Source organism: Scatophagus argus, chromosome 17 (genome assembly GCF_020382885.2).
Source record: "Scatophagus argus isolate fScaArg1 chromosome 17, fScaArg1.pri, whole genome shotgun sequence".
Taxonomy (NCBI): domain Eukaryota; kingdom Metazoa; phylum Chordata; class Actinopteri; family Scatophagidae; genus Scatophagus; species Scatophagus argus.
The window spans coordinates 4,163,794-4,190,486 of NC_058509.1; the positions used below are offsets into that span (position 1 = coordinate 4,163,794).

The 26,693-nt window shown below is 44.0% G+C and overlaps 1 protein-coding gene across 2 annotated transcripts in view; it reads right to left on the reverse strand.

The window, feature by feature from the left end:
- The window catches only part of myo1g (myosin IG), a 37,686-nt gene that overhangs the window by 6,714 nt on the left and 4,279 nt on the right, over positions 1-26,693 (reverse strand). The window contains exons 5-21 of one of the 2 annotated variants that reach the window (XM_046417446.1): positions 26,328-26,381; positions 26,103-26,198; positions 25,785-25,901; positions 25,408-25,614; positions 25,038-25,183; positions 24,812-24,926; positions 24,183-24,353; positions 23,337-23,407; positions 19,276-19,350; positions 18,946-19,078; positions 16,905-17,071; positions 16,430-16,637; positions 15,668-15,891; positions 15,046-15,187; positions 12,992-13,096; positions 12,228-12,341; positions 7,002-7,159 (exon numbers count right to left, since the gene is read on the reverse strand). In XM_046417446.1, the coding sequence (XP_046273402.1) occupies positions 7,002-7,159; positions 12,228-12,341; positions 12,992-13,096; positions 15,046-15,187; positions 15,668-15,891; positions 16,430-16,637; positions 16,905-17,071; positions 18,946-19,078; positions 19,276-19,350; positions 23,337-23,407; positions 24,183-24,353; positions 24,812-24,926; positions 25,038-25,183; positions 25,408-25,614; positions 25,785-25,901; positions 26,103-26,198; positions 26,328-26,381 (2,303 nt within the window). The remainder of the gene's footprint in view (positions 1-7,001; positions 7,160-12,227; positions 12,342-12,991; positions 13,097-15,045; positions 15,188-15,667; positions 15,892-16,429; positions 16,638-16,904; positions 17,072-18,945; positions 19,079-19,275; positions 19,351-23,336; positions 23,408-24,182; positions 24,354-24,811; positions 24,927-25,037; positions 25,184-25,407; positions 25,615-25,784; positions 25,902-26,102; positions 26,199-26,327; positions 26,382-26,693) is intronic. The other variant, XM_046417448.1, reaches the window with a different exon arrangement.

The following is a 26,693-nucleotide window of genomic DNA, read 5'->3' on the forward strand; positions in this document are numbered from 1 at the left end:
CGGCTCACCAGCGAGGACGCACTACTTTGTGTCACCGAAGACCCGACGGGCGTGCGACACAAATCACAGAGGCTGATTTGAACGGAGTTAAAAGTTACTCTTTGTGCTGGGTTTGATGGCGTGTGGTGCGAGGGCGAACACGTCTGCAACCTCAAGTGGATTTTGCCGTGAACGAGTGTGAAAGCTTTGGTATTCACAGACAGGAAACCAATCAGTAACTTGCACTGTATTCTACAGTTTGGGTGTTGGTGAGGTTGTAAAACCTACAAGTTGAGGCAGGCTCATTAAATCAGCTTCGCAGTAAATATCAATTTGAATCACAAGGTGAAAAATGAAACTCGTGTCCATCGCATTCATTTTAACAGTCTTTCAGTTGACCGACCTCTTTATTTACAGCTTTTCATCTCAAATATGTCAGACTTCACTGCGTGACCTAAACACACGGACACTGAAAAACACTGATCTGCTGCCAGCTCTGGATACCGAACTGTAACACGGCGATACGTCACGGTTATTCACACGCGTGCTGATGGCAGCCGATCACACGCCTCAGATGACAGCGAGCCTGTCTGATGCAGGCACGGCTGTAATCAACAGCGAGATTCAGGCTGGACTTTGCGGCTAATTCACTGGAGCACATGACCTGCCAGCTCTATGGGAACTGAGGAGGAAATAGGTCAGTGTTCATATACGCTATTTATGTCCACACGGGTTGAAAGCTGTGGCCACGTTTACTCTCCATATGATCATGTGCCTTGTGTCCAACCTGCGGTGTGGAAAGGCCACAAAAAGAGGCCGAAAGCGAGCAGAAGGGGACGGGCTGGACGAGACGGACAGTCCGGAGCACAAGCTGGCTCTCCTGTTGTTCTGATGGAGAGACGAACACATTGAGGACAGTCACTGAGGGAGGACAAAAAAAAGACAGAAGAGGAGGCTATTTCAGGCTTAGGATGACGCCTCTCACGACCTAAAAAGTGAATTTAGAATCGACATGGCCGATTTCGCCCACGCCGACACTTCACTGACAAACTGTTGCCGTCCAATGAGGTCAAACTGGAAAGTCAACAAGTCCTCCGACGTCAGTCAGCAGCTCACTGTGTGTCTCTGGTCATTAAAGCCACATCATAGGACCACTCACATATGCTTTGAGGTTAACAAAGTCACATTTCCCTCTCTCCACCGCCCCCCTTTTCTCTCATTTCTTGCTTCTCTGGGAAGGGAGGGGTGACCCAGAAGATGGTTATTAATGCAACACCGTCCCAGGTCTATCCATATTCATATCTGAAATTGCTGATTTAGAAGAGCAGAGAAAATGCTGGAGAAGGAGAGAGAGAGAGAGAGAGAGAGAGAGAGAGGCTGGGAGGAAGAGACCGAGGAAAACAAATAAAACACCAGAGGAGGCAGAGGAGGGGGAGTACAAATGGGGGGTTTGAGAAGAGGAAAGATGACTGCATGATCATGAGTCTGGACTCTCCTGAAGCTGTTTTTACTGAGAGTGAAATTTCAGACGAGATTTAAATCGACACGACGATGTGTGTTGGCGTGTAGCTGCCTGAGCTACCGATGCTGACAAGACAGCGTGCCGTCGCTAGTTTGCAAACGTGGCAGTCGAGGACGCGGCTTCACGTCTTGCTTCATGAACTAGACGGTGATCAGCTTTCAGGCCGAAGGAAGCAGATTACGTGATTGTGCTAAAACCAAAAGAAGGTAGAGCTGTAACTACACGGCTAGCGATTAATCCATCTTTGTGAGTCACCTTGTAATTGTTTGGTCTGAAAAAATGGATGCATTACAGTTTCTTCTTGCCGAGGTGACGTCCTGAATCTTCGGTCTGGTTAGGACCTTTATTGTCTTCAGTGGCAACATTGTCGATTAATGTTGATAAATAGAATTGGTTTTTTATGCATATTTTGTCAACTTTGAGCAAAACCACAGTTGAAACATTTTTTGTTTGTGTAATTTGATGTATTTGACAAGATCATGTGGATTCAGTCGAACTGATCAGATCTTTCAGGGACATGGTTTCACTTAGAGAGCAGGAGGACTCAGGAAAACCACACTGATCAGGAGCAGGACACCATCTGTTAAACAGGTACAGAAAACTGTTCGCCTCCACCCAAACCTCACTCGCCTACAGTACGTCGTCAGATCACGAAGTGAACCAGTTGTTCTTCTGGAAACGAGAATATTTCACATTTTTGTCCACTGACATCCACAGGCCTCCAACCCACCAGATTATTGAACAGACAGTAGATGTAGTTAAGAATTAAAGCACGTAGGCTGCATTCAAGTGAAGCATGATGGTTTGGTGTCACTGAAACTTAAAGTAATATATAACTACTCAAAAATATACTTTTTTTATACACAGTAAATTACAAAACAATTCATTCAGTGGCACAGGATAAGAACGTGTATTTGCACTTTAAATGTCAACTTGTATTTTTCATTTCAGGGTCTGATGGAAATGATGGCAGAACATTTTGAATTAACCACATACGCTCATCTGTATGTAAGATCTGACAGCTACACACTACTGCTAAGATACGACAGATCGTTATGAAACCCACCAAGAGAAGCTGATGATCCTCACCATTAACCTTCTTTATATTGTGGCACATTTTTTTTTAAATATGCTGGATATTTGTTTGTGGATCACTTTATACTGATCTTGTTACATTCGCACTCTTTCCTTCTGTGTGCTGTGACTGCTGCAGTTCTGTCTTTATCTGATTCAGCTGGTTGTAGAAACCTCTCTGCACTGGTCAGTAAAATCATAAAATCTCCTAAATTGCCATTTAAGTAAAGGCTCCTCGTCAATCTTTTAAGGCCGGGACCGATCATACCCTAAATCCTGCCTTTAGCCCGCTCATACTCTCCCAGCTGTCCCAGCAGATGGTCCATGAGGCCCGCCCCCCCTCAAAACACACACCAACCTCTCTGTCAGTAAACACAGCCCCACACACACACACACGCCTCATTCATGCTGACAGCTCAGACTCAGGTGACAGGAAGAGAAAGCAGGAGAGAGACAGGAATGAGGGGATGGGGGGCTTACGTACAGGAAAGATGAAGAGGATGAAGAGGAGCGAGCTCCGCCGAGGAAACACGAGACGGATGCGACATGACAGAAAAACCAGACAGCTTGTTGTCATCGTCGTCGACACAGAGCGGCTTTGAAGTCAGACTTTACCTTGTGCCTCTAACGCTGCCTGCACTGACCCACTTTCGTTCAACTCGGCGAGCCACCGCATGCTCTCCGAACTGTAAACACACACATCTCTCATGTTCGAAGTGGAGGGGGGCAAAACCCCCACACAGCAGGAGTCACAATCACTCCATTGACTGCTTCCTCCCCTGACCGCCCTCCAAAGCTCATCGGCTAAAATGACGTGCGCGTGATTCTTCTCAGAGTCTGGCATCTCGCTTCCTGACAGAAGGAAGGAGTGTGTTTGTGTATAGTCATCCTCCCACCCTGCCCCCGCCCTCGCACATGCTCACACACTCACACAGCTCGGCCCTGACTTTGTCTCATGAGTCTTTTTGATGAGTAGCCTGGTGGAGGTCGCGACCCCCTAGCTCCCCCCCTCCCATTCACCGCAGATGGTGGCACAAAGACGGGCGGGGGGCTGAAACTGACTCCCGATGGTGGACCCTCCTCTGCGACGCACCTCGAATCAGAGCCCCGCAGCTGCTGCAGGGACCCTGCTGAAGCTGATACCCCCAAGCCCCCAGACCAAAAGCCTAACACTCGTAAAAGCCACAGAAGCCTCACCGGGATCTGGGATCAGCAAGTGAACATACACACAGAAACACTCATAAAAAGAGGGAACACACACACACACACACACACACACACGCTGCCGTCTGCCTCTGAGCTGAGCAAAAACAACACAAGTGACGTGACGTTGATATGATGAGCTTGGATGTTTAATCACTACACGATGCCAGAAATCACATCAGAGCATGAAACCGGCTTTTTTGACTTTGAATAAGGCTCATTAATTTTGTTTTTGTTTTGTTTTGTTTTTTTACAGACTTCATAGTCTGCCCTCACAGATACAAACGATGTGGATAAATAATAGAAACAGAAAGTCATAACAGCACCACAAAAGCATTTCATGGAATATAACTGGTAAGACTTGTGTCAGACTGCATTCATTTTAGCCCCGTGTGCTGTATAAACTGAGTGTCTCTCACCACGGTGACTTTGTTTTCCACATTTGATTCTGTCAATTAATTGGCCAGTTGTTGTCTATGAAATATCACAAAATAGTTAAAAAAAAAAGAGAAAAACCCCAAAAAACAAAACCAATAACAATCCAAAACTAAAAGAAATATTCAGTTAACGATGACGAATGACGAAGAGCAGCTGGAGCCAGTGGATGTTTGGCATTTTTGCTTGAAAGATTACTAAAATGATAAATCAATTGGCAAAATAGCTGCAGATTCATTTGTTATGAACCAAAACGTGAAAAAATCTGAATCAATTAGTCAGTTCACTGATTAGTCGATCGAATGAAAAGTAACTCATTCGTGGGACGATTCTGATAATTGATTAATCGTGTCAGGACCTTTTAAAGGACTGAAGCCAAACTTTAACAGGTTTCAGCCTCTCAGATTTCTGCAGTTTTTCTTTGTCTCATATGAGAGAAAACTTAATCTCATCGGATGTGATGCATTTTTCACCATTTTCTGACATTCTACAGACAACTAAAAATAACTGTTGGCCGCAGCCCTTCAGCGTGTTCACGCTGCAAATCAATTTCTCTTGATTTTATTTGTTTTATTGCTGATACTGATCAGATTTTGGATGACAAAAATACAGACTCATAGATTCAGTTTGGCAGTAAAATTCTGTGTACATGATGTGTGTTTGAAAGTGTTTTTATTGTGAATTTAATGTGGACTTGGATGTCTTTTAGTCTTGAACTAAAACAGATCCAAACAAACAAATAAATGTGGATGGTTTAGTCTGTCATCATGTGAGTGTGTAATTTTGAGTCTTAATTAGTGGCCCAAAGCTTCTTTTTTGCAAAATAAACCCCAAAAAATAATGAGTCTGAGGTAAAAAGGCGCTAAAGATTTGGTGGATTCTGCAGCAAATGTCCGCCGAGCGTTCGATTGTATGTTTCCCTCTTTTTACGTCACTCACTTTGGTCCTGGCAGGATTTGCAGGATTAATACTTTGGGAGACCAATCACAGCAGACTGGGTGCTGTGGTCAGCGGGGCCCACACTTACAACAACACACCCACACACACACACACGCACGCCTAAACACACACACGCTACACAACCAAAACAGTCTGGCGTGTGTGAAAACTTGCGGGTTGTGCCATTCAAATGAAGTCTGGCAGAGACGAATGTGGGTGGATGTGAATCAGATTTATAAACAGCGTCGACAAATCAGGTTCCGAGTGATAAATGTGATAAATGTCAGCGCGACTGATTCATTTCACGGCAAGTTATTCAGAGCAGGGCGCCGACACCGACAACTATGACAGTGACAAATGCCAAGAGTATGATTTGCCTAATTGTTATGCTGCATTAATAGACTTGCTTTAAGCTGGGGTCTCTGACCAGAAACAATGAGGTCTGACGCTGTTTGTTCATGTGACGCCGAGACCCCCAATGCTGCATGTTTTCTCTCTAAACAAAAACAATCACTGAGATGAATTTCTCCTCTCTGCTGAAAGTTTTCTAATGAGGTTGATGATGTTTTGCTCTCATGAAAAGCTGTCTGATCTTATCGCAATGCGTCGAATGCCCAGAAACTACCGCGACCTGAAAATATCCAAAGGTTATGACAAATCAGGAGGGGAACATGCGGGTTTAAGAGACAAAGCTTCAGGACTTAAAGAGGTGAATTCATGGGACTTGAAATGTGTGGCACACTTTTCTTTCTAATTTAAGACAATGTGTAAATAATTTAGTCTACACAGTGACTGATGGCAATGGCAGGCTGGCATCAGTATGGTGGGGATACTGGTGAGCACTTTCATTTAAAAAGCTGTAACAGCATCAGATGGACCAAAAAGGAAAATCTTAAATTTGTCTTAACGTAATTAAAGGATATTTAGTGAACTCCAGGTCTGACAAGTAGTACTACTGATAGAGGAAGTAGTGGTGCTATTTCACAACTTCTTGCATGCCACAAAGTTTTCTGGTCAGGTGTGTCGGGTGGTAAAGTAGATGCCAAAAAAACATCCTGCACGCCGTTCGTTACTTGTACGCTTTCTTTCAGTCCTCAGGCCTCCATCAGTTCATACTTCACAGATTGATAATGCAGAAGATGAATCATCAGGTTGTTTTCAACATCGAGTTGACAGTTTTTGGACGTCTTTCCTACTGCCCAGTGCCCACACAGCAGTTCATGTCTCCCCAAGAAGACTGCAAACGTGTCCTCCACCCTCATATGTGTCCTTCAGACAAGTTGCTTTTACTCATTACTTACGTAAGAAAAACATCGACAACAGATTGCGATGATCAAGTTCTGCTTGGGTGAGAACTGGCAACCGAACTGCACTTAAAGCAGCACTTTCTACCTTAACAGAAGAAGAGCTGCTTAAATCTGCCTCTCATTCAGCCGTTCGTTCAGCCAGTGTTTTTTTTAAAAAATACGTCCAAACATCAGTCCTATGCCTGCTGGTTGTCTTTCTGTCCGTATGATTTCTGACTGAAAACAATGACCATTACACAGCGCAGTGCAAAAAGATGGTGATCAAAGTACCGACTGAGTCACCAAAAAATCCCGTACACATTTTGAGGTGTCAAAATGCTGTGGAAACTCACTCATGGTACATTTTTCATCTTCAGTGTTTGTTGTGTCTCCAGGTAACATCATCAAAGATGAGGAGCAGCGACTGTGTCGACTCTGAGGTGTGCTGCCTAAAGGTCCTGAATCAAAGTGTCCTGATGTCCCTGAAACTACCGAGCGTCTCACGTTGGCCATTTCAAAGACAACGGCGAGGGAAGCCACGGGGGACAATTAGCGAAACTCACCGTGTGAAGTGGTCCACCAACGTCCCCACCAGTTCGCCCACTCGATCCTGGTTGGGGCACAGCTCTCCTCGCTGCAGACACAGCAGGACGTCATCCTGGGAGGACGTGTGTAGCGCCACCATCTGGTCAGCCCCGCTGGTCACACTCATCCCTGTAAACTGTGGAGGAAAACCCCAAAGTCACACACCAACACAACACCAACTGTGGCCAAGTAAACAGCCACAGCACAGGATGTAAGTGTGGATATTTACTGTTTAATAACACCCAGTTTTCACACAGTTAATGCTGATCGACAGTTAGAAGACTGTGGCTTCATGCGTCTCTACCACCTTCATAAGTTTATGGGAAAAAAAACTGCTGGTGTTGCTTCAATAAGCATCACTGCGCTGCTTCCAGTAACTGAAATCATTATTGCCTCCTGCACAACAGTGATGGAATATAATTAAACTTACTCAAAGGTAACTACTGTCCTCTCCCTCTGACTGTGGGCTGAATGACTGTGATGTTCAGTGGTACATATGTGAGCGCTTGAAATTAATTTGCACAAAAGTGTCAGGGATTATCACGTCAATGTATAATACCTGTGAATTTAACACAGTACAGCACAGCAGCGTATATCCAAGGTCAAAAGTCAAGCCGTGAATGAAGTCAGAGGATTATTCCTGTACGTGAGGTGAGAGAAACGTGCATGTGTGGAGGAGCAAAGAGGGGAAAGTCATGAGGTGTGACCCAGTCAGGACGAGGAGCAGATGTACTGCGACGAGTCGGGGATGAAGGATTCAGGTGTTTTACTTGAGTAAAAGCAGCTCACTGCATACTACAGTATAAAACTGTTGGGAGTAAAAGTTTTGCATTCAAACTTATAATAAAGTAAATTATACTTAAAGTACCACAGGTAAAAGTACTGCGGCCCCTCTCAGAATGTATTGTGTTTGTATTGTGTTATTAGATGTGTTAATCTTGGAGCTGGTAAAGGTGGAGCTACTCTCAACTACTTTGTGTAATAATACACTATGTGGACAAACTGCCCCAAGTGTCCCACGTGACACTTGGGGCACGTGGGACACCACTACCACCACCACCACCCCCCACCTGCACCTATAACAGCTTCCACTCTTCTGTGAAGGCTTTCCACAACATGTTGGAGTGTTTCTGTGGGAATTTGTGCCCATTCATGCAGTAGAGCATTTGTGAGGTCACACACTGATGTTGGACCAAAAGGCCTGGCTCACAATCTCCGTTCCAGTTCATCCCAAAGGTGTTGGATGGGGTTGAGGTCAGGACTCTGTGTGGGCCAGTCAAGTTCTTCCACACCAAACTCATCCAACCATGTCTTTATGGAGCTTTGCTTTGTGCACTGGGGCACAGTCATGCTGGAATAGAAAAGGGCCTTCAACAAACTGTTGCCACAAAGTTGGAAGCATAGCATTGTCCAAAATGTCTTGGTGTGCTGAAGCATTAAGATTTCCCTTCACTGGAAGTCAGGTTATTTTGTGTTAATAATATAAATCTGCAGAGTAACCAGTAACCGACAGCTGTCAAATACACATAGATGAAAGCACAATATCTGCAATCAAAGATGTGTATGACGTAGCACAAAAAATGAAAATACAGACGTAAAGTGCAATACCTCAAAACTGTACAAAGCACAGCAAATGTAGAGCAGCATGTATGAGAGACATGCGGACTAAGAGAAAAGTGAGGTGCGTCACAGGTTTTAGCGAGGGAGCGGGAGACAGAGTGGACTAAGCCTCTTACAGCCCCCAGTACACTCAGGTTAATCCAGCAGGGACGACAGCGTGCAGCACCGCCAAGGCCGGATTCTGGTACAACCTGTCCCTCCAGTGACGGGAGCACAGCGGATATCATTCAGCATATATCAATCATTTATTGTATTTCCAAAAAAAGGTGAAGATGAGAAAGATTCCTTAATTTAAAGTATCTTTTTAAAAAAATTAAATTAATCAGAATAAATTGGGTGATTGGGATTTTTATAAGCAGCAAATATGTTTGCATGAAGCTGTATAGATAAGATCAAATTATATAATGTGATTATTTCTATTATCGAGTTTTCAATTAATTGTTCAGTTTAAAATGTCAGGAAAAATAGAACAACAAAAAAAGCAATTGCAGATTCTCAGATTGGCAAGTGACATCTTCAAATAGCTCATCTCGACAAACCAACAGCCAACAACCCAAAGACATTACGTTTAAAAATACATTAAAAAAGATAAAATGCTCATCTTTGAGAAGCTGGAACTGGCAAATGTTTAGCACTTTGCTCTTGAAAATGGAGTTCGTTTGTTCGTATGTTGGTGAACAAGTCGAAGTACCAGAGTACCGAAGTACCGGAGTGACTCGTGTCCAGCATGTCAGTCAGTCAAGTAAACGTTTCAGCAATTTCAGAATGCTGCACCACACTTGCTGAATTTACCCAAACTTGGCCCTGAATCCGAAATGACCTTAATTCAAGCTGCTGTCTGCACTCTTTTGCAGTGCAGTTTTCAGCCGCCGCCGCCCTCCGCCGCCCTCCGCTAGTGTCACACGCCATCAGAACTTGAAACGGTATGTTTGGACCTGTTTCACTGAATCCAAACTTTGTATGGTTGTTAGTTTCTCATGTTTGCATGGGCTTCACCTTTTTCAGTCCTTTAATCAAAAAAAAAAAAAAAAGTTTGTATGTAGGAACAACACTGTAATATTTTATACATTAAATGGAGTAAATGTTCTGTTCATTCAAAAGGAAGCTGATTTATAAGCATGAAATTAGCTCCTCCTACTCCATATGATTAATCAGTTAATCGACTAATCGACTGAACGCTTCACCAACAGCAGTTGTGATATCAGCATTTGGTTTTTCACAAAGATGCTTGTGGCGTCATCGAGTTCAGCTGTTTTGACGCTCGTGTTCAAACGTGACAAACGCCTGAGGACCGTCACAGCGACACTCGATGCTGCTGTTCGGTGCCTTTGCTCCGTCGGTTCGTCAGGCTGGTCTGTGAGCTGCGAGACGGTCCAGCGTCTGTGCATCGCAGAGACGCAGTGTGAGGACAGGACTCTCTTCTCTGTCTCTGACCTGGTTAAGACTCATTCCCCTCAGTCTGAGCAGCAGAGCTTAATGGCATCAGCTATCTTTAGCCGCGCCGCTGCTGCATAATGATGGTTTTTAACCCTCGGGCATGTTTTGAGCTTTCTTTCTCTCCCTGTCTCTCTAAAACCACTGCTGGACGTCCAGCTGTGCTGAGTCATTATGTGATATGTAGCTGCTGGTCTCATTTCAGACCTCTAGTTAATTTACATTGTGCATGCAGAGGAGAGCAGGTCTGTAGCAGTGCAAGATTCTGAGACTACAATATAACATAACAGATATATGAATATGTTAATAATACAGTACTAGTACCCATCATAAATACACTTTGTTAAAAAGTGGAAACTCACATCCCATACTTGTCCAACAAACTGCATCTGACAGCACGGTTCCAACAGTTGGTGGATTAATTGATTATCTGACTGCAACAGAACTAGGTGCCAATCATTTTGATAATTGATTAATTGTTTCAGTCATTTTTCGAGGAAAAATGTCAAGAGACTTTGTGAAGAGCCTTTGGGCTTTGGATTGCTGGTTGAGCAAAAGAAGCAATTTGAAGACATCACTTTGGGCTCTGGGAAATTAAGATAAGCTGACACTTTTGATTAATTGTGGAAATAATGTGCAGTTTAATCAATAATGAAAATAAATGTTAGCCGGAGTCGGGACACCCGTGACTCTTAAATCAAGTCTCCGCTGTCTACAGGTCCCCTCAAAACATCCTGCATAATTCAGAAACACATCAAGCTGTGGAATCTCAAAGCTATTTTAAGGGACCTTGGAGCATGATATTAAATAAACATGTCATCTACTGTCTCCACAGCAACCATAACACGTAAGATACACGAGTAAACACACACTGACTGACCGGCACATCCTCTCCAATCTTTGCTCTCCAAAACAAGTCATAAGTCCACCGAGCTGAAAGAAGACGGCGTTCTTCCTCTGAGTGCTCTTATTGCTCCTGTATTTTCAAAGGTCAAACATGATGGAGGGTGTGCGTAGTGTGTCCGTGTGAGTGTGTGCGTGGAGCGAACAGAGGAAGTGTACAAGTGAGAAATAAGGGACAGCTGGGATAAAGTACAAGGGGTCTGACCTGCTGCTGCTGTTAGACATCAGGAAGTGCAGCTGCTACTTGGCGTGTCATTATTTAACAGATTACTTCAGGGTTCAGGTTTGGTTTTATAGTTAAGGACTGAATGAAGCCTTATGCAGAAAGCCACTCCACCAACTGGACATGCAGGATACGCAACCTGTAGGAAATGAGTAGCGTTTACTAATTAATTAGCCGATTCCCGTCTGCTACATCCGAAGAACTGAAGAAGACTTGGCAAATTAGACCGATGATCGTGTGTCAATAGTAGTCACCATCGCCACGGGACCGAGCTTAAACCAGACAGCAACTTCAAGCCCTGCTAACCTCACCTGATCTTGTGGAAAGCATTAAAGTGGGGCAGAGACGATTTTTTTTCTTTCTTTTTTTTGCCATCTTACAGGAACTAAACTCAGTTCTGGGTTCCTCTGGGTCAAAAACGCAAGCTTAGCTCTTGAGTTACTGACAAGGTTCTTGATTCCCCTGGGAAAGTTCATGCAGCGGAAACGACCAAACAGAGTCTGAAAGATGTGGTTGTTTACCAGGCAGGAAAACAACCACAAGAAGACACCATGAGAAAAATGTAGGATCCAGCGTTTCTGTGGGCTGACCTACATTAGGGACCAAGAGCAAAGATGTCTCGGCCTGTGGTGTTTCACAATACCTTTAAGATTCGTGTACTGAGCAGGAACAACACTGTAATCTGTTGACCTTTATTTCTCTAGTCCACAGAATCATTTCTCCAAAACTAACTAAAAATACAGGAACGCGTCGCACAGCTGCGTCTGGGCTTCCCATTTCTCTGTTGCAGTGGACATGGCTACTGTGTTTGCAGTGTGAGCCCACGTTCAAATTGCTTTGCTAATTGAATGCTGGGAGCAAAAGCTGCACTCGTCATGCTCAAAGAGATGAAGGAAAACATCACTGTAATTCAACGCTATGGGTCTTATATTGTGTGTGTGTGTGTGTGTGTGTGTGTGCGTGGAGCTCTACAGCTTTAGATTAAGGCTGAAGAGGCACGTCTCTCTCCTGTGTGAGTACTTACAGCGTCTAAAGGAAGCCTCTTCAAAATCTTGTTCTGTTTCTTCGGTTCTAATTTGTAGACGTACTTGTCTGTGACGAGCAGGACTCGGTCTGTGCTTTTGTTGAATCTGTTCACCTGAGAGAGAGAGAGAGAGAGAGAGAGAGAGAAGGGGAGAAAGGCTTCACATTGTCTGTTTCCTTTCAAAAGGCTTTTTGTTTTGCAACGCGTAGGATCTTTTGGGTTATCACTACTGTCACTGCAAATCAGGCTTCCCTCGAAGGAGCTGCAACACACATGAAATCAAAAAGAGCAAAATCATCCCAAAAAAAAAAGGGATGACAAAGGGTCTGTTGGATTTGTCAGCCTTTATCTCTAATGATCAAAGCCCACATATCTTCAAATATACTTTGGTTGAAGCTGCACGCGGAATTCAGTGGAAGCTGATAAAAAAACATGGCCCTTATTATCCACAGGGGGGGATGATAAGAGCAAGTTCAGCATGAGGTTAAACAATAATCCTCTTAAACGTTAAGAAAAGTGTAGAAGTGAATTCATAGTTCAGTTCCATCTCAGTTCTTTACGCTCCTGTCTGAGAGAGTTGTGTTTGCCACTGAAATCTTGAAAGGCGAGATGGCAACAAAGAGAGGAAGTGTGAGGCGGTGGAAGACAGACAAGTGAGAAAAACATCCCAAAGCTAAAGGCAACAGAAGAAAAAGAAAAAAAAAGACTCCTAGCACCAAACAGACATTTTCATTTCACCTCCTTCTTTTCCCCTCATACTGTACCTTCCTACAGAAGCCAGAGAAGAGGACTTGACTGTACTCGTCTTTGTTCTTCAGCTCCTTGGAAACACGAATGAAGCCGGAGCTGGTCTGAGGGCAGTCTCGCACCTGCACAAGTGAGAGACCAGTACCATTACATTCCAAGAAGCCGGGTACAGTACAGAGAGACGGTATGGCAATGTATCTCGTCGTTAGTCGTAAAACTCTGGGTGACCTCCCTCAGCCTCTTTCAAGCCTTTTTATCGTTTTAATTCCATAAGCAGCAGATCAAAGCTCGCGGGCCTCGGGCTGCTGTTACCAGACACGGTGTTTGACGTGCTGTAGGAGGGCAGGGAGGCTGATAACGCAGCTAAAACTGCCTGATGAGAAATACAGTCGGGGGCAGCTAAGAAGGACATCTAAAGCTGTGCTGTGGTCTCCCTCCTATAGAGAAGAGCCATCACAGTAATGTCTTTGCTTTTATGCCACCATTTTTGTTAAGAACTCTTTTGCATTACCTACATGTGTATGAGGTAAAGTACGAGGATATCCGTCTGGTTTTTCATGGTTTCAGGACCAGCAAGGCAGAATCTTAATACTACAGCATACAATGATGTTCTAACATGCCTTCAAACACACAACAGTATGTGGAAGTTCAGTTCCTCTCACAACAACAAGGTGCCCCCCGTGCACAGAGCCAGCTACGTGATGAGAAGCTTTTCAGAGCTTGTAGTGGAAGACCTTGACTGGCCTTCCTAGAGTCCTGACCTCAACCCCACTGTTGACCCCAAAATGTTTTGTTGATCCTGACTGCATCATGAGAGGAATAACTCACTTTACATTCATTTTGTTTTGTTTGATGTCTTACAGCCTCTTGACAAGCTCACACAGCAGTTGCTATGATTTCTAAACTGAGCCTGAACTCTAAGTAACGAAGTAAACTTGCTGAATCTTGTGATGTTTTTGAACGTTCCTGAGAAAACGTGACATCCAGGAAACGATCCAGCAGGACGCTTTTCATCTAAGCCAACCTCGGCCACATACAAGTCACTATTCAGGCTACCCGCACGGTGCGTTACATGCACCGTCTACAGGTCTTTGTAGAATTAACAACAATCACGTGAAGCTCGAGGCCTGAAGAAGGGCAGCGAGTCACAAACTAATGAGGGGAGTGACTCAGGGCTCCGCGGCAGTCACGCTCACGATCCCTGCAGGCGTCTTTCAAGCCTCTGGCCACCAAACACCCTCAGATTAGCCCGTAAACGAGCTAACAGTGGGATCCATTAAGGAAGTGCCATGTTCACGAGCGCCGTCCTCTCTGAGTCATGCTGTTTACAGTGAGGCTCGTCACATGCACCACATACATTCACAACAACAGATGATTTTCTGTGATCCTGCACAATGGTCGTCATTCAAGTCTCGTATACTGTGATAAATTAAATTGAAAAAATCCTCAGTTACTTTTGACATAAAGAATAAGCATGTTGTTCGGTGGAGTGTCACACTGAGCTTTAATGTAAATGAGGGCCTCAGGGGGTGAATGCTGCTGGCAACATTTTGGTCACAACACATGACTGTTAAAGTTGTCACAACTTTCTGTCTTGTAATCGGTAATCTTGAAGCACTTGTAGCTGGCACACTGCGTTGGTGATCAGCGACGGGCACTCACACATCACAAGAACCCCAGAGGAGAAAATCACAACATCACATGGGAGAAGCGTGACAGGAAGGAAATGACGAGACCCCTTTCACAGGACAGCATTTCTTTCTTCCAAACTTGATCCCTGCTCTCATCGGCTGCAGCTCGTTGGCTCCCGGACACGACCAGATATTTAGCTTGCCTGACATAATTCAGGCGATGCATCTGAATTTGGGTTGTTGTATATTTATCACATTTTCACCAGGTTCAAAAGTCTAATTCATCACAAGTTAAGTCACTTTATTTATTAACAAAAGTAATTATGGACTTCATGGTGTGCTTCAGCATGATACGTGTTTCAAGTTCATAGACAGATGATAAAAATAATTGCTTTTGGACCCAGTCTCCACTTTGAGTTTTGTTCAGGTGTGTTTCTTACGTTGGCCAGGTAGTCCCTCTCCCAGGCTCTGCTGAATCCCCAGTCTTTTCTCTCTCCACTCAGGACAGTCAGAGCCGCCACTTTAGCCCGAACCTCCATGTCAGACGGAGGGATGTTCTTCACAATCTGCCTCGCCCACCACCTGACAACAAGACAAGCGTGTCACATGGGTGAAGGAGTACGTCAAAACAAAACAGTCGGTGGTACAGCCAAAACACATCCATGTTGATCCAAAACTCACTCGCTCAGCTAAGATAACTCAAGTTGTTTAGAATTTATTAAATATATCAGGGAGAAAATAATTTGACTTGAGAAGACTCATGTCCCTCATTTTGCTCTTTACTATTTCCTGGTTGACCAAATTACTTCCTGGAGTCTCAGGATTTACCTTTAGGGATCTGGTTGTAGTTTCATATTTCACACACATTTACTGTAAAAGATGCCAAACTTTTTCTTTTGTATAATTTAAAACTGAGTTATTCTGATTTGTGGTACAAGTGGATTAATCTCACTTTCCTGACAGTTTGTTCAAAGTAAATATATGGTTAAAGACTAAGTACTTTACATAAATATTTGGACAGTTATTTTTATGCTGCATGAGTTTCCTTCTGTGGGGTCTGACCTGCGATGCAGCATGAATGTGATGTTGTGAAACTGGGACAGAGCTGCAGGCGGGGTCGGCCACTCCACTCTCTTTCCATAGTCGGCCAAGGTTCGCACATTAGCAAACCTCCTCTCCACCTCCCAGAAGTGGGCCTTCACCTTGTAGCGCTTATAGCAGCCCATGATGGTGTAGATGGCCCTCATTCTCCGACACCTCATACGAGCTAAAGCCCCACGCCACACCTGTGAGTTTGGGAAAAACAGAGACGTGTTAAAGATGAGAGAGGAGAAACCAGAGTCCCAACGAGCTACAGACAAACTTGTGCTCCAGTTAAAGAACCAGACTTCTCTGCAGAGCCATCAAAGTAGGTCAGGAGAAAGAGAAAGAAGAAGCGAATTTCACTGGGCAAGTGAGGTAATTGACTTTAATGTAACTGTGCTCTGGATCTCATTAATTATCCCAATTATTGTTAAAGGAAATTAGAATTCAAGCTGGCAGATGAATTTCAGTCAAACGTAACCAGGAGCCACTTATTCATGAGACTGAGGGAAACTGCAGTCTGAAACCCAGAGGACTGCGTTTGAGACACGAGAAGATAACGTTGTGTGTTATTAACTGTGATCACATGATCCAAGCTGCCCGTGAAATTACATTAGGTCAGTGTGTCAGTTAGTTGGAGATCTGAGATTTTAAATTTGAAATTACGTTGAAGCTGTGGATGAAAGCAACACAGACGACAACATCCGTAACAAACGATGTAGTCAGGCTAAAATGGCTGACCTTCTGCAGGAAAAGCACCAGGATGGGGATGAGGGCGGCTCTCTCCTGTTCCAGGGTGAAGAGCGTTCGCGGCGTTCGCACGAACAGCTTGGTGTGTCCATATGCCACGTCGTCCTGGAAACCGTGTTGGGTGACGATGGTCTCCACGGCCTCTCGGTCTGACTCCATCAGGTGGTGCGGCCAGGTGTACTCACATGTCATTTTATACCTGCAGAACATTCAGGAGGAGAATCAGGGGTTACAGTATGATGACAAGAGTGGGGTTCACTGTCTGTGCATACAAACTTGGAACAATTATTACTCTGACTGAGTCGCTATTTTAAAGGGGCACTGCATGTTAAGTTAGCACATTTTTACACCCCTGCTGTGACACTGAGTTGCTGTCATAGTACAAAAAGACAAGACTTTTTCTCAGCTTCCTAATAGAGGATTTGAAACAATGAAGAACTCTTCACAGAGCATTTTGTCTTCTTACCGCTGCAGGAAGCGGTCATAGGGCTGCCTGTAGGCAAAGCCTGCCCTGCGCACCATCACATTCTCTATCAGGCCAAGGTAGGCCACCTGGTGCTGGCAGCGAGCGTCGTCAAACAACACCGGAGACTTCACCTCGTTGGGCTTTATGCATCGCACATAGTAAGGCTCCTGAGAGACGAGACAAAAAAGATGCATCTCATTTTACATTTACTGTAAAATAATCGACCGTTCTTCTCAGCAAGGATCAACCAAGCAACACATCAACAGTTAGGGTAACTGTCCTGTGCGTCTATTCACAGACAGTTATGTAGTAATACTGCAAGTAAGGATGCAATAAAAAACTTTAGATGCAGTAAAACGCTGCCATAGTGCTGACATGGTGTTGCGTGCTTCCGACAGCTGAACTGATTCAGTGTTTGTATGATCGAGGAAATATTTTTCAAAAAATATAATTTTCTTGTTTTATCACCTGCACAAACTTGTGTTTGTCTTTGATTTGTGCATGGTTTAGTCATTGTTTTCATCACTGCTGTGTTCATCACTGTGCAAGTAAATAACCTACACTCAGCTTGTAAACTATGACACAACCGCAACCAAGCTGCAAAACTGGCAAACTGAGTTCACTGACCTTAATGTTAAATATTTCAACGGATGCTACAGTGAGCAGCTGAGCCTCATAACACATCCAGCACATCTACTTATTAACAGCACATTTAACAGCACATTAAAACTTTGAAGGCGACAACTTTGAAAAGTTATGGCTGGACCCCTGCACCTTAACGGGGATCTCTGTGGGACGCTATCCTGTCATAGAACAGAGGCCGCTGTGTTTTCACTGTCTCACTCTCTCTCCATGAAAGTTGAACAAGGTGGAATAAAGTGAGCTCTTCCTGAGCACTCGCCGACACTGTTGTCCGCCATATCAATGATGCATGTGCATGTTTGCCCCGATTTCAATTTCAGTAGAGACTTAATGGCAGTTGGGAGCAAACAAGGTGGTCAGACCTGGCACAAGTGCTTCTGTACAGCTGCTGAAGAAAACATCTGCTTTTTCAACATGACCTGAAGGGAAACTGTTGCCAGGGGAGTTTCCTTTCATTTTATCTCAGCCACACAGAGATGAGATGGTACAACAGCCCGACAGCAGGCCGTCCCAAAATAACAGCAGGAAATGTCAGACTTCAGACAGTGAGATGAGGCCAGGAGAGGTGAGCGACACATTTTATGGTCCAGAACCAACCCTCCACCCTACACTCCCACCTCCATACTGATTCAGACAGGATGAGGACAAGTGACCTAAAAAACAGTTATTCTCTGAAACCAGGAAGAACATATTGCTATGTGTACATGTCAGACAGCTGCATACTGCTTCTCACTCAGTATTTTGTCATGTATAATGATGAACCTCCCCACCAAAGGAGACATGGTACAGACACACTGGCAGCCTCAGAATAGCCTGTGACTCATACAGGCTTTTCAGGGACCAGAACAGCCCAAACTGGTGCACAGAATCCTCCTGATGATGACAGCTGTGTAAACTGTGGGGGGGTGGGATCTATCCTGATGCTAAATACTAACTCCAACATCAAAACACGATCACATGGTCAAACCTCCACTCGACTTTGGTTTGACACTGATTCTGCCCTACGCAGCTAAAACACAGTAACTATAAAACTATATTTCCACCTGACTTCTGGCTCTTTATGACATCTGTCTTACCATATAAAATACTTTATGCCATAGAAATGTATATTTCTGTGTAAACTACAAAACTGACAGGGACTACAAAAGAGGAAATCAGACCGAACCACAATAACTGCACTCTGGCTGTGCAGACAGCTAAACAGCTTTAGCAAGACAACATTATCGAGTGTTACGCTGAGCTAGCTACAGATAGTTTAAACCTTGTTGAGTTGCTTGGCTTTACTACTTGCCAGAATTAGGTATCTTTAATTAGCCTAAAAAATCTATGCCATGCACACTTTCCTCTAGACGTTAAAAGAAAGGGAACAGGAAGTGAATCTTAAACTGAAACCACTGACCTTGCATGCCAGTTTATCCACCAAGGCCACAATGGAGTTCTTGAAAAGGGTGGCCGCGGTCAGAGGTCGTTTGGTGACCTCTGTGATGCTCAGATGACCATCTGGCCACATCTCCTTCAGGACTGGGTTGGCACTACGAGAGAGAGAGAAAGAGAGGGGAAAAGCAAGAAAATAGGGCAAAGTGCGAAGAAGGGGCATCATTAACTGGGCTACAAGAGGAGTGACATGCAAACAGTGTGAAAGAGAAACTCATTTATACACTTAACCCAGTTATCTGTCAAGAGCATCATGGTGTTGGAAAAGACTGGCAGTGAAGACTATGCTTGGTACCTGTTGTACATGAGACGCTTGAAGTCTTGGAAAAGCAAGTCCTTGTTTTTGTCCAAAAATCCCTCGACGGAATATCTGCAATGATTGCAGAGGAAGAAAGTGAGAGTAATCAAGAGTAATTACCCCAAATTAGTTCAAGAGAAGGAGGGAAGGAGTGAAGTGGTGTGTCAGGAGAACAGAGTCAACATGTTAAAATTGTAAGGACGTCAGAAAGTGAACAGTCACTAAAGGGGTCGCTATCATTACCTGTTAACAGACTCCAGTCTCTACGCTAAATCATTCACAGCCCTCAGGCTTGAGGATGAGAACGACAGTCATGCAGCTTAGACGATTCACAAATTAGGAACATGGTCAACCTCCCCCCATTTCTCACGTTTTGGAGTTTAACAAAAAGGCAACTGTCTACAAACTAATCTGTCTGCCTTTTTGTTTTTTTGAAGTAGCTCAGTTGGTTTTGGTGAGGCATCAGTGGGAGGTCACGGGCGCACTGTAAGGCACAGTTACATAAGCAGTCCAGCCCCGGGGTAAGAGCCGGCTGTAATGTAAGCGTTGCCTCAAATAAACCTCTCCCTCTCCTTTTTCACTCTTAATGTAACAATATCGGTGAGTTGCACAGTGTGGATGGCCTGCCTAATGCGTTCAGTCCTAAATATTATTGGCTAAATGTACTTAAATTGTCAAAAATGACACAAAAAATGGGCCTTGCAAGTGACATAGTATCGTAGGTTACATTATTAGATCGTTATTACTGATGCAAAAATGTGCCAATTTTAACTGCTGTAGCTTGCTGAGGTGCTTTTAACATCTTTAAATACAGTTAGGTAATTTAATTCAATAGCTGAAGATAAGTTCAGGGGGAGGGTTTATGAGATGATTAATGGGAATGGAAAGAAAAAAAAACAAAGACCTACTGCCCAAATTTAGATTTATTTTGTGGGACTTTGATCTTTGCTTTTTTTGTTAAATATTGGGTAAAGCTGTCAGATAAATGTAGAGGAGTAGACTAAATATACTAAAGGTAGGGAGTAATATCAAATGGAAATAGCCAAAATCTAAAAAATGGTATTTAACTGCAGTATTTGAGTAAATGTTAGTTACTTTCCTCATAAATGTCTTGCATCCCTCCCTCTCTAACAAACACACATGCAAACAAAACCACAAACACACAGCATGTCACATGTCATCTGTATGGCCCGGTTTGTGACTGGCTGTCACATCTGGAGGCAAAGAGGCCGAGGCCGGCCATGACAGATGTGTCCCTTTGGCTCACGGGCGCCAAGAACCACCTGACCAGATCCCGGGGAAGCTCGCCGGAGAGAGACAGAGTGTGAAAGGAAAAGAGAGAGTGAGCAGTCAGAACACACAATAACAAGCCACAGCAGTCATTTACAAGGACAGGACAGGAGAGTGTTGGGGCAGGACAGACAGGAGAGGACATGCAGACATAAAGGCTCTCGAGAGACAGAGGGATGATTTAGAGGAAAGTATATTTAAGTATGAAGGTCAAGGCTGGTGCAAGGACATGAGCTGTGTTGTACAAGGTGAGAGAGAGCACACAGTCCGAGAGCTAGAAAGATGCGAGATTTCTTGCAGTATTAAGTCATGCAGTAAGGGGATACGATCCGGCTGCTCAAAGTGCTGCATGTGCAGCCTGAAATACTGCAGGGAATTAAAATGTGGACAGCAAAGGAGAGCCAGGTGAGAGCTGCAGTACAGAAGGAGGAGGAAAAAAGAGGAAACAGGATGAGGAAAGAAAAGAAGAAGGAGGAGGAGGGAGGAAAGTAGGTCAAGGCCTGTGATAGTGATGGTTCATTAAAGCAGAGGGAGGGAGGGCCAGCGGGTGCCGAGCACGAGGGTATATTTAGCCGGAGTGAGGATAGACTCAGATGGGGTGGGATGTGACAGGGGATGATGGGGGGCCAGCGCCACCAGGAAGCAATAGATGAGGGGTGACAGCTCATCTGGAGTGACCCCGACGTGGCCCTGAGACGAGCTGAGGCAGGGTGACGGGGACACACAGGGACAGGGACAGCCATCTGTCATAACCACTGCAGGTCTGTCAGACATGCTCTTATCCAGCCTGTCATGTTAACACAGCAGTTAGCACACACACAGAAGTATTTATCTCAACTCAAGTACTGCGCTCAAAGCCCCCGAAAACTTTCAAAATACACGTATTTCTGTATAACACTAAAAATATTCGGCACTGAGGAAGCAACAGTCATTTGTCTGCTGGAAACAAGACTTTTGAGGCTGTTTTGGATAATTATGATCAACATCTCTCACTGTTTTCTGATGTTACCAAACAATCCCTGTATTAAGTACTTACAGCCCTCAGTATAAAATGCTGTTCACACACGAATGCATCAGTACATAACATAATAGGACATAATATATAATAGCGTAAACATCACGGGGACATTTTCTGCATTGGGTCCATTTACTTTTGATACTTTAAGTACCTTTAGCGTGTGTGGTATTGGTGCTTTTCCTTAAGTAAAGGATGTGAATACTTCCTCCAGCACTGAGCGTAGACAAGAGGAGGGCAGTCACGGAGAACAGATGGATGAAATTGCTACGTGTTTCGGTGTGTGTTCTACATCATGTTAGCCTGGATTTCCCCAAGTCAAAGAACCTCAATAAACCCGACTCGGCTTCTCCTTGATTACTGCTGCTGCTACATCTCACAGAGCCAAAACTGTCTCATCAGCTGGCTGCATCCCTTCCTCCCCCTCCTCCTCCTTTCGTGTTCCCTTGACATATTAATGTCCTTCCCCTCTCTAGATTGAGGGCAGTACACGTGAGCGGTGGGGATCTTCTGGAACCAAAGCCACAGCGGGTGACTGTTGGCCAGGGGCCTCATCTGGCCACTGTGATGTTTAAATCTGGCGAACAAATTTAAGAAGTGGAGCAGCGATGGAGAAGGAAACCGAACAATCTTTAGTCTGTGAATCATAAACCAAATAACCACAGAAACAGAAACAAAAATTATTGTGCTTTCACAATGGAATAACAAGCTAAAAAGCCTGAATATGCATAGATCAGTTTTGTGCCCTTACTTCTTATTTATGGTCAAATTAATCCTATAAATCTGTTCTAGTGGCTCAGAACATGTTGTTATTCAATCTGGTCTCTCATCCTACCAAACCTTTTCCTGCCTGTCTCCAGGCAGAAATCGCCAAAAAGAGTTTCCATATACATAAAGTTAAAACCTTACAAGTGCCAAAAGCTTGTCCCTGCTGTTTTTGGAAAGATCAACATTCACCCTCTTTCACATGAATTTTTCATCTGCATCTCAGCTCAGATCTTCCTTGTACTGACATAACAATTTTGTCTGGGTCTTTAATCCGACAATAGAACGTATTCATTCCATTTGCTGCAAAACGTACATGTAAAATGTCTAGATGACTTAATATTCGTGGCACGTGTGCTATAACAAAGGGTTCAAGGGGTCACCTGCCATCAGAGAGAGTGGAAAAGGAAAACAAAAGAATGAGTCATAAGATCCAGCAAAGCAAGGCTGCGATATGGTGAGTTTGTGATCACTGATTGCGTGAAACATCATGCATTTCCTCCACAATAACACGTGTGTTGTACATGGTTGTGTCTGCTGTACGCTTCTTCACGTGTTTCCACATGAGCGAAACGTGCAGGACATGTTTAGTTTACAATTCACAGACACCAATGTGTTGCTGGAAAACTAGATTTTCTATTTGTATACCAAATAATATGAACAACAACACACACAAAGTGAACATTTATTTCAAAGTTTTACTGAACTGTGACATCACAGTTCGGACTGAAAGTGCAGATGAACCCTCAGCTGGATATGTTACTCACAATGTGCATTAACCACAGCTTAGAACAATGCAGTCTGAGCCCAGCAGTAACAACAGTGCTGGAGAGCCTCCATGAATCCCCCACTGCTGCCAGTGTCATAAACTGGCCTTTCTTAATAGGATTATATGGCTTATATTTATAAACTCTGCACAACATCCTGTCACTTTTGCAGCCCCAGTCCGATGACTGCGACAAAGTGGGTGAATGTGTGAGCGACTCACGTGACGTCTCCAGCATAGTGGCGAATACGGAAGTGTTTCTGAAAGTCCATGGTTTTGTCCGTGGGGCTGAGCTGGAAACGAGAGAGGAGAGAACAGCAAATAAAATCAACTCTTTTCTTATTAAAGGCATATTGCAAACGTTTTCAGATGTCAGGTTTAAGAGGATGGAATGACTGCACCAACGTTGTTTGAAAAACATGTAACAACTCTGAAAGTGAAACAATGGAGAAACTCTGCCCCCTATTGACTGCAAATGTGCAATTATTAACTTCTAAAGTTACACTGAAGTAAGACTCAAAAACCAAACCTAAACCTGCACCTCTTTGAGAAGAAATGTCCAAATATTAACCTTTTCACAGGAAATTACTTCACCAACTGCTGACCAACTACTGACACCATCCAAGCTGTCTGAGCATGTTTCTCGATCAAGCTGCCCAAAACATCTCATCCTTGAGATTTTAAGCAATGATTGGATTCCTTAGACTCATTCACTTTGCCATTTCTATACCACAAAAGTAAATGTTGCCAGCTCCAGTTCAGGCTGGAAGTAAGATTTCCTCATTTTTGTTTTTCAAAGTGAAGATGATACGCCAACAACAGATAATTCCTACCTACTAAAATGTAGTCACCACTACATTTTCAAAGATCTCTTTTTGAATTGTAACACCATTATCAGTTAAGCAGCCTAATAATGTGGGTGGGGGTGCTTTAAACAAAGGCTGGTAAAATGTCTCGTTCAAATGATTTACAGATGTTGAATAGCTCTAAATGAGGATTCTCTGGGAACAGCAGTCATACTAAAAGGAGAGCTGAAGCTTGCTGGATGATGTTGAGACACGTTCTCACCTTGCGGGACGTGTAGTGGGGGTGCTGGGCCAGTTTGGAGTCCATGCTGTCCAGGCAGACGGTGTCTGTGACGTTCCCAACAGTCAGACAAGCTTCGTCCAAAATGGAGAGGATGCCTTTGTGTGGCTGCTCCACGAGGTCCACGATGATCTGGTTGTTGAAGTAATCAATCTGTGTATAAACAGTGGATTGTTAGGCCTGAGAAGGAGGCACTGATGTTTTTGAATCAGTGAGTTTGAGTCTTTTCAGCGTGTGTGGTCTTGTTTAAGTACATGCTTCTTCACTTTTCATGTGCATCAAAATCAAATAACTTTTCACTGGTAACTTTTCAGCATCTGTAAACACAAAATATTTGTTGGGAACATGATGGGCTCACACCTCGTCTGTCTCAGGTGTGTCGGCCAAACAAAAACCCTTGAGTGAAGTTAAGGAGGACTTCTGGTCATGGTGAGATAATAAAAATATTACCCATCCTCTGACTAGCCTAACCTCCTCCACACACGCACACACACACACTTTCTGCATCGCTGCTGAAACTGATGAAAAAAAAATCCATGTCTTCTTTTTCCTGTGTGACATGACACCTCTTGCACTGTGCGTGTGTGTCATTATTTGTATGTGTTTCTCACATGTTGCCAGGTGATGCCTTCTCTCTGGTATTCGCCTTGTTCCTGTCTGAGGATCAGCTCGATGAAGAGCTGCTGCAGCTTCTCGTTGCAGTAGTTGATGCAGAACTGTTCAAAACTGGCCGGCAACAAGGAGGAACAAACACTTGAGCAACAACATCATCAACAATGACTCATTTCTTTCCATCTAAAGGCAGGAGTATGGTAGATTTCACAACATGACTCCAACCTGTTGTTGTCGAAGATTTCAAAGCCGTAGATATCCAGGACGCCAATGACTGTGTTTTTCCCATGAAGCGCTGGATTGTAGTCTTTAACTTCAATGACACTGTTGATGCGGCCTACAATCCAGCCAAAAAGCCTCTCATACAGAGCCTACGGCAGGGAAATAAGACAGCTTAAAAGAGAGCGACAACAATGAAAATTACATTAAAGAAAAGCATGTAACTCTGATGATGTTAACTCAATTTTCTTATCCTAAAGAAGCTGTAAAACTGTTCTTCTATATAAATATAAATTTCATCCTGATAAGCTGTTTAGTGAAAAGAAAGCAGGCTGCAGGGTTTGTAAATGAATATATGAGGGCAGGTGAACAGCACCTTGACAAAAGCGTCCCGTCCAAAGCAGGCGTCCTGCGCCGTGTGTCCCTTCTCGATGACCTCGCCGCCCCCGGTGGCCACAGTGCGGTACAGCAGGCTCTTGCTGACGCTGTCCGGATCTGTGCTGGTCAGCTCCGAGATGTGGCTGATGGCTTCCTGTCCCAGGATCTGAACGCTCTCACCGTCACTCTCAAACTGTATATTACCCTGAAAAATAATTATAGACCGGGACCTCATTGCAACTTGATGCTTTTAGTGCTGGTGATCTCAAAAATGACTGCTTTGTCTGCATATGAAACTAAAATATACACAGGAGGTTAAAAAAATACTCCTCGCATCAACTTCTGTTATGTTCATCGGTCCCTGCTGTGACCTACCAACAGAAGAATGGAGGCCAGGATCTGATATATTGAGTTAATCTCCTCTGGGGAGAAGCCGATCACTTCCAGGGCGTTCATCACTGCTTTGTGGCTTGATCGATCGTTGTTGGAGGTCTAAAAACAAGAAAAAACAAGAATTTTGTATTAGACAATTTTGTTTAGCCAGCTGATCAGTCACATAAGAACATGAGCTGAAGTTCATCATTAGGTTTCTCAAACGCAGAGCAATTGCAAAATCGCCCAAGGAAGTGATATTAGCAAACAACCAATTTTGTCTTGAGGTTTCAACAGAAAGCATGAAGGTGACAAACTCACGGTGATTGCAGCTCCCTCTTTGGTGTACGTGTAAGCAGCGGGATCGTTCTGCAGATGAAACGACTGCAGCATCCCGTCTGAGCCCCCACGCAGCAACTGTTCAACACGCATCAAACATACACGGTCAGATCCGATGTCTTTAGGTCCTACATCAAGTTTACTGAGCGGCAAATGGATTCAGGGAGCAAGACGGAGCTTCATCAGTGTGTGTGTTTTAAGGTTCACCTGGTAAAACGAGTGGAAGTTCCTCTCCCCGTCCTGCTGCTGGACCACCCTGGACTTGAACAGGAGAACACATTACGATAGTGAATCAAACACCCATCCTAAAATGATATTTCACTGTTACACAATAATTCAATAATTCAGACCCACCTGCAGGTTCCCACCTTAGCCTTTCTCAAGATTGCTTTCAACTAACCCAAGAGATTCCAAAAAGGTTAAATAAAGTTTTCTAGTCCAAAAGAAAAAAAAGGTCAGACTAACAATCTGAACTGAAGTGCAACATGTCATGTGGCCGCACCGGAGTCAACTGTCACTTTCATGTGTCAAAGACAGATTTTTCCCCGGATGGCTGCTCAACTCTGGTGAGAA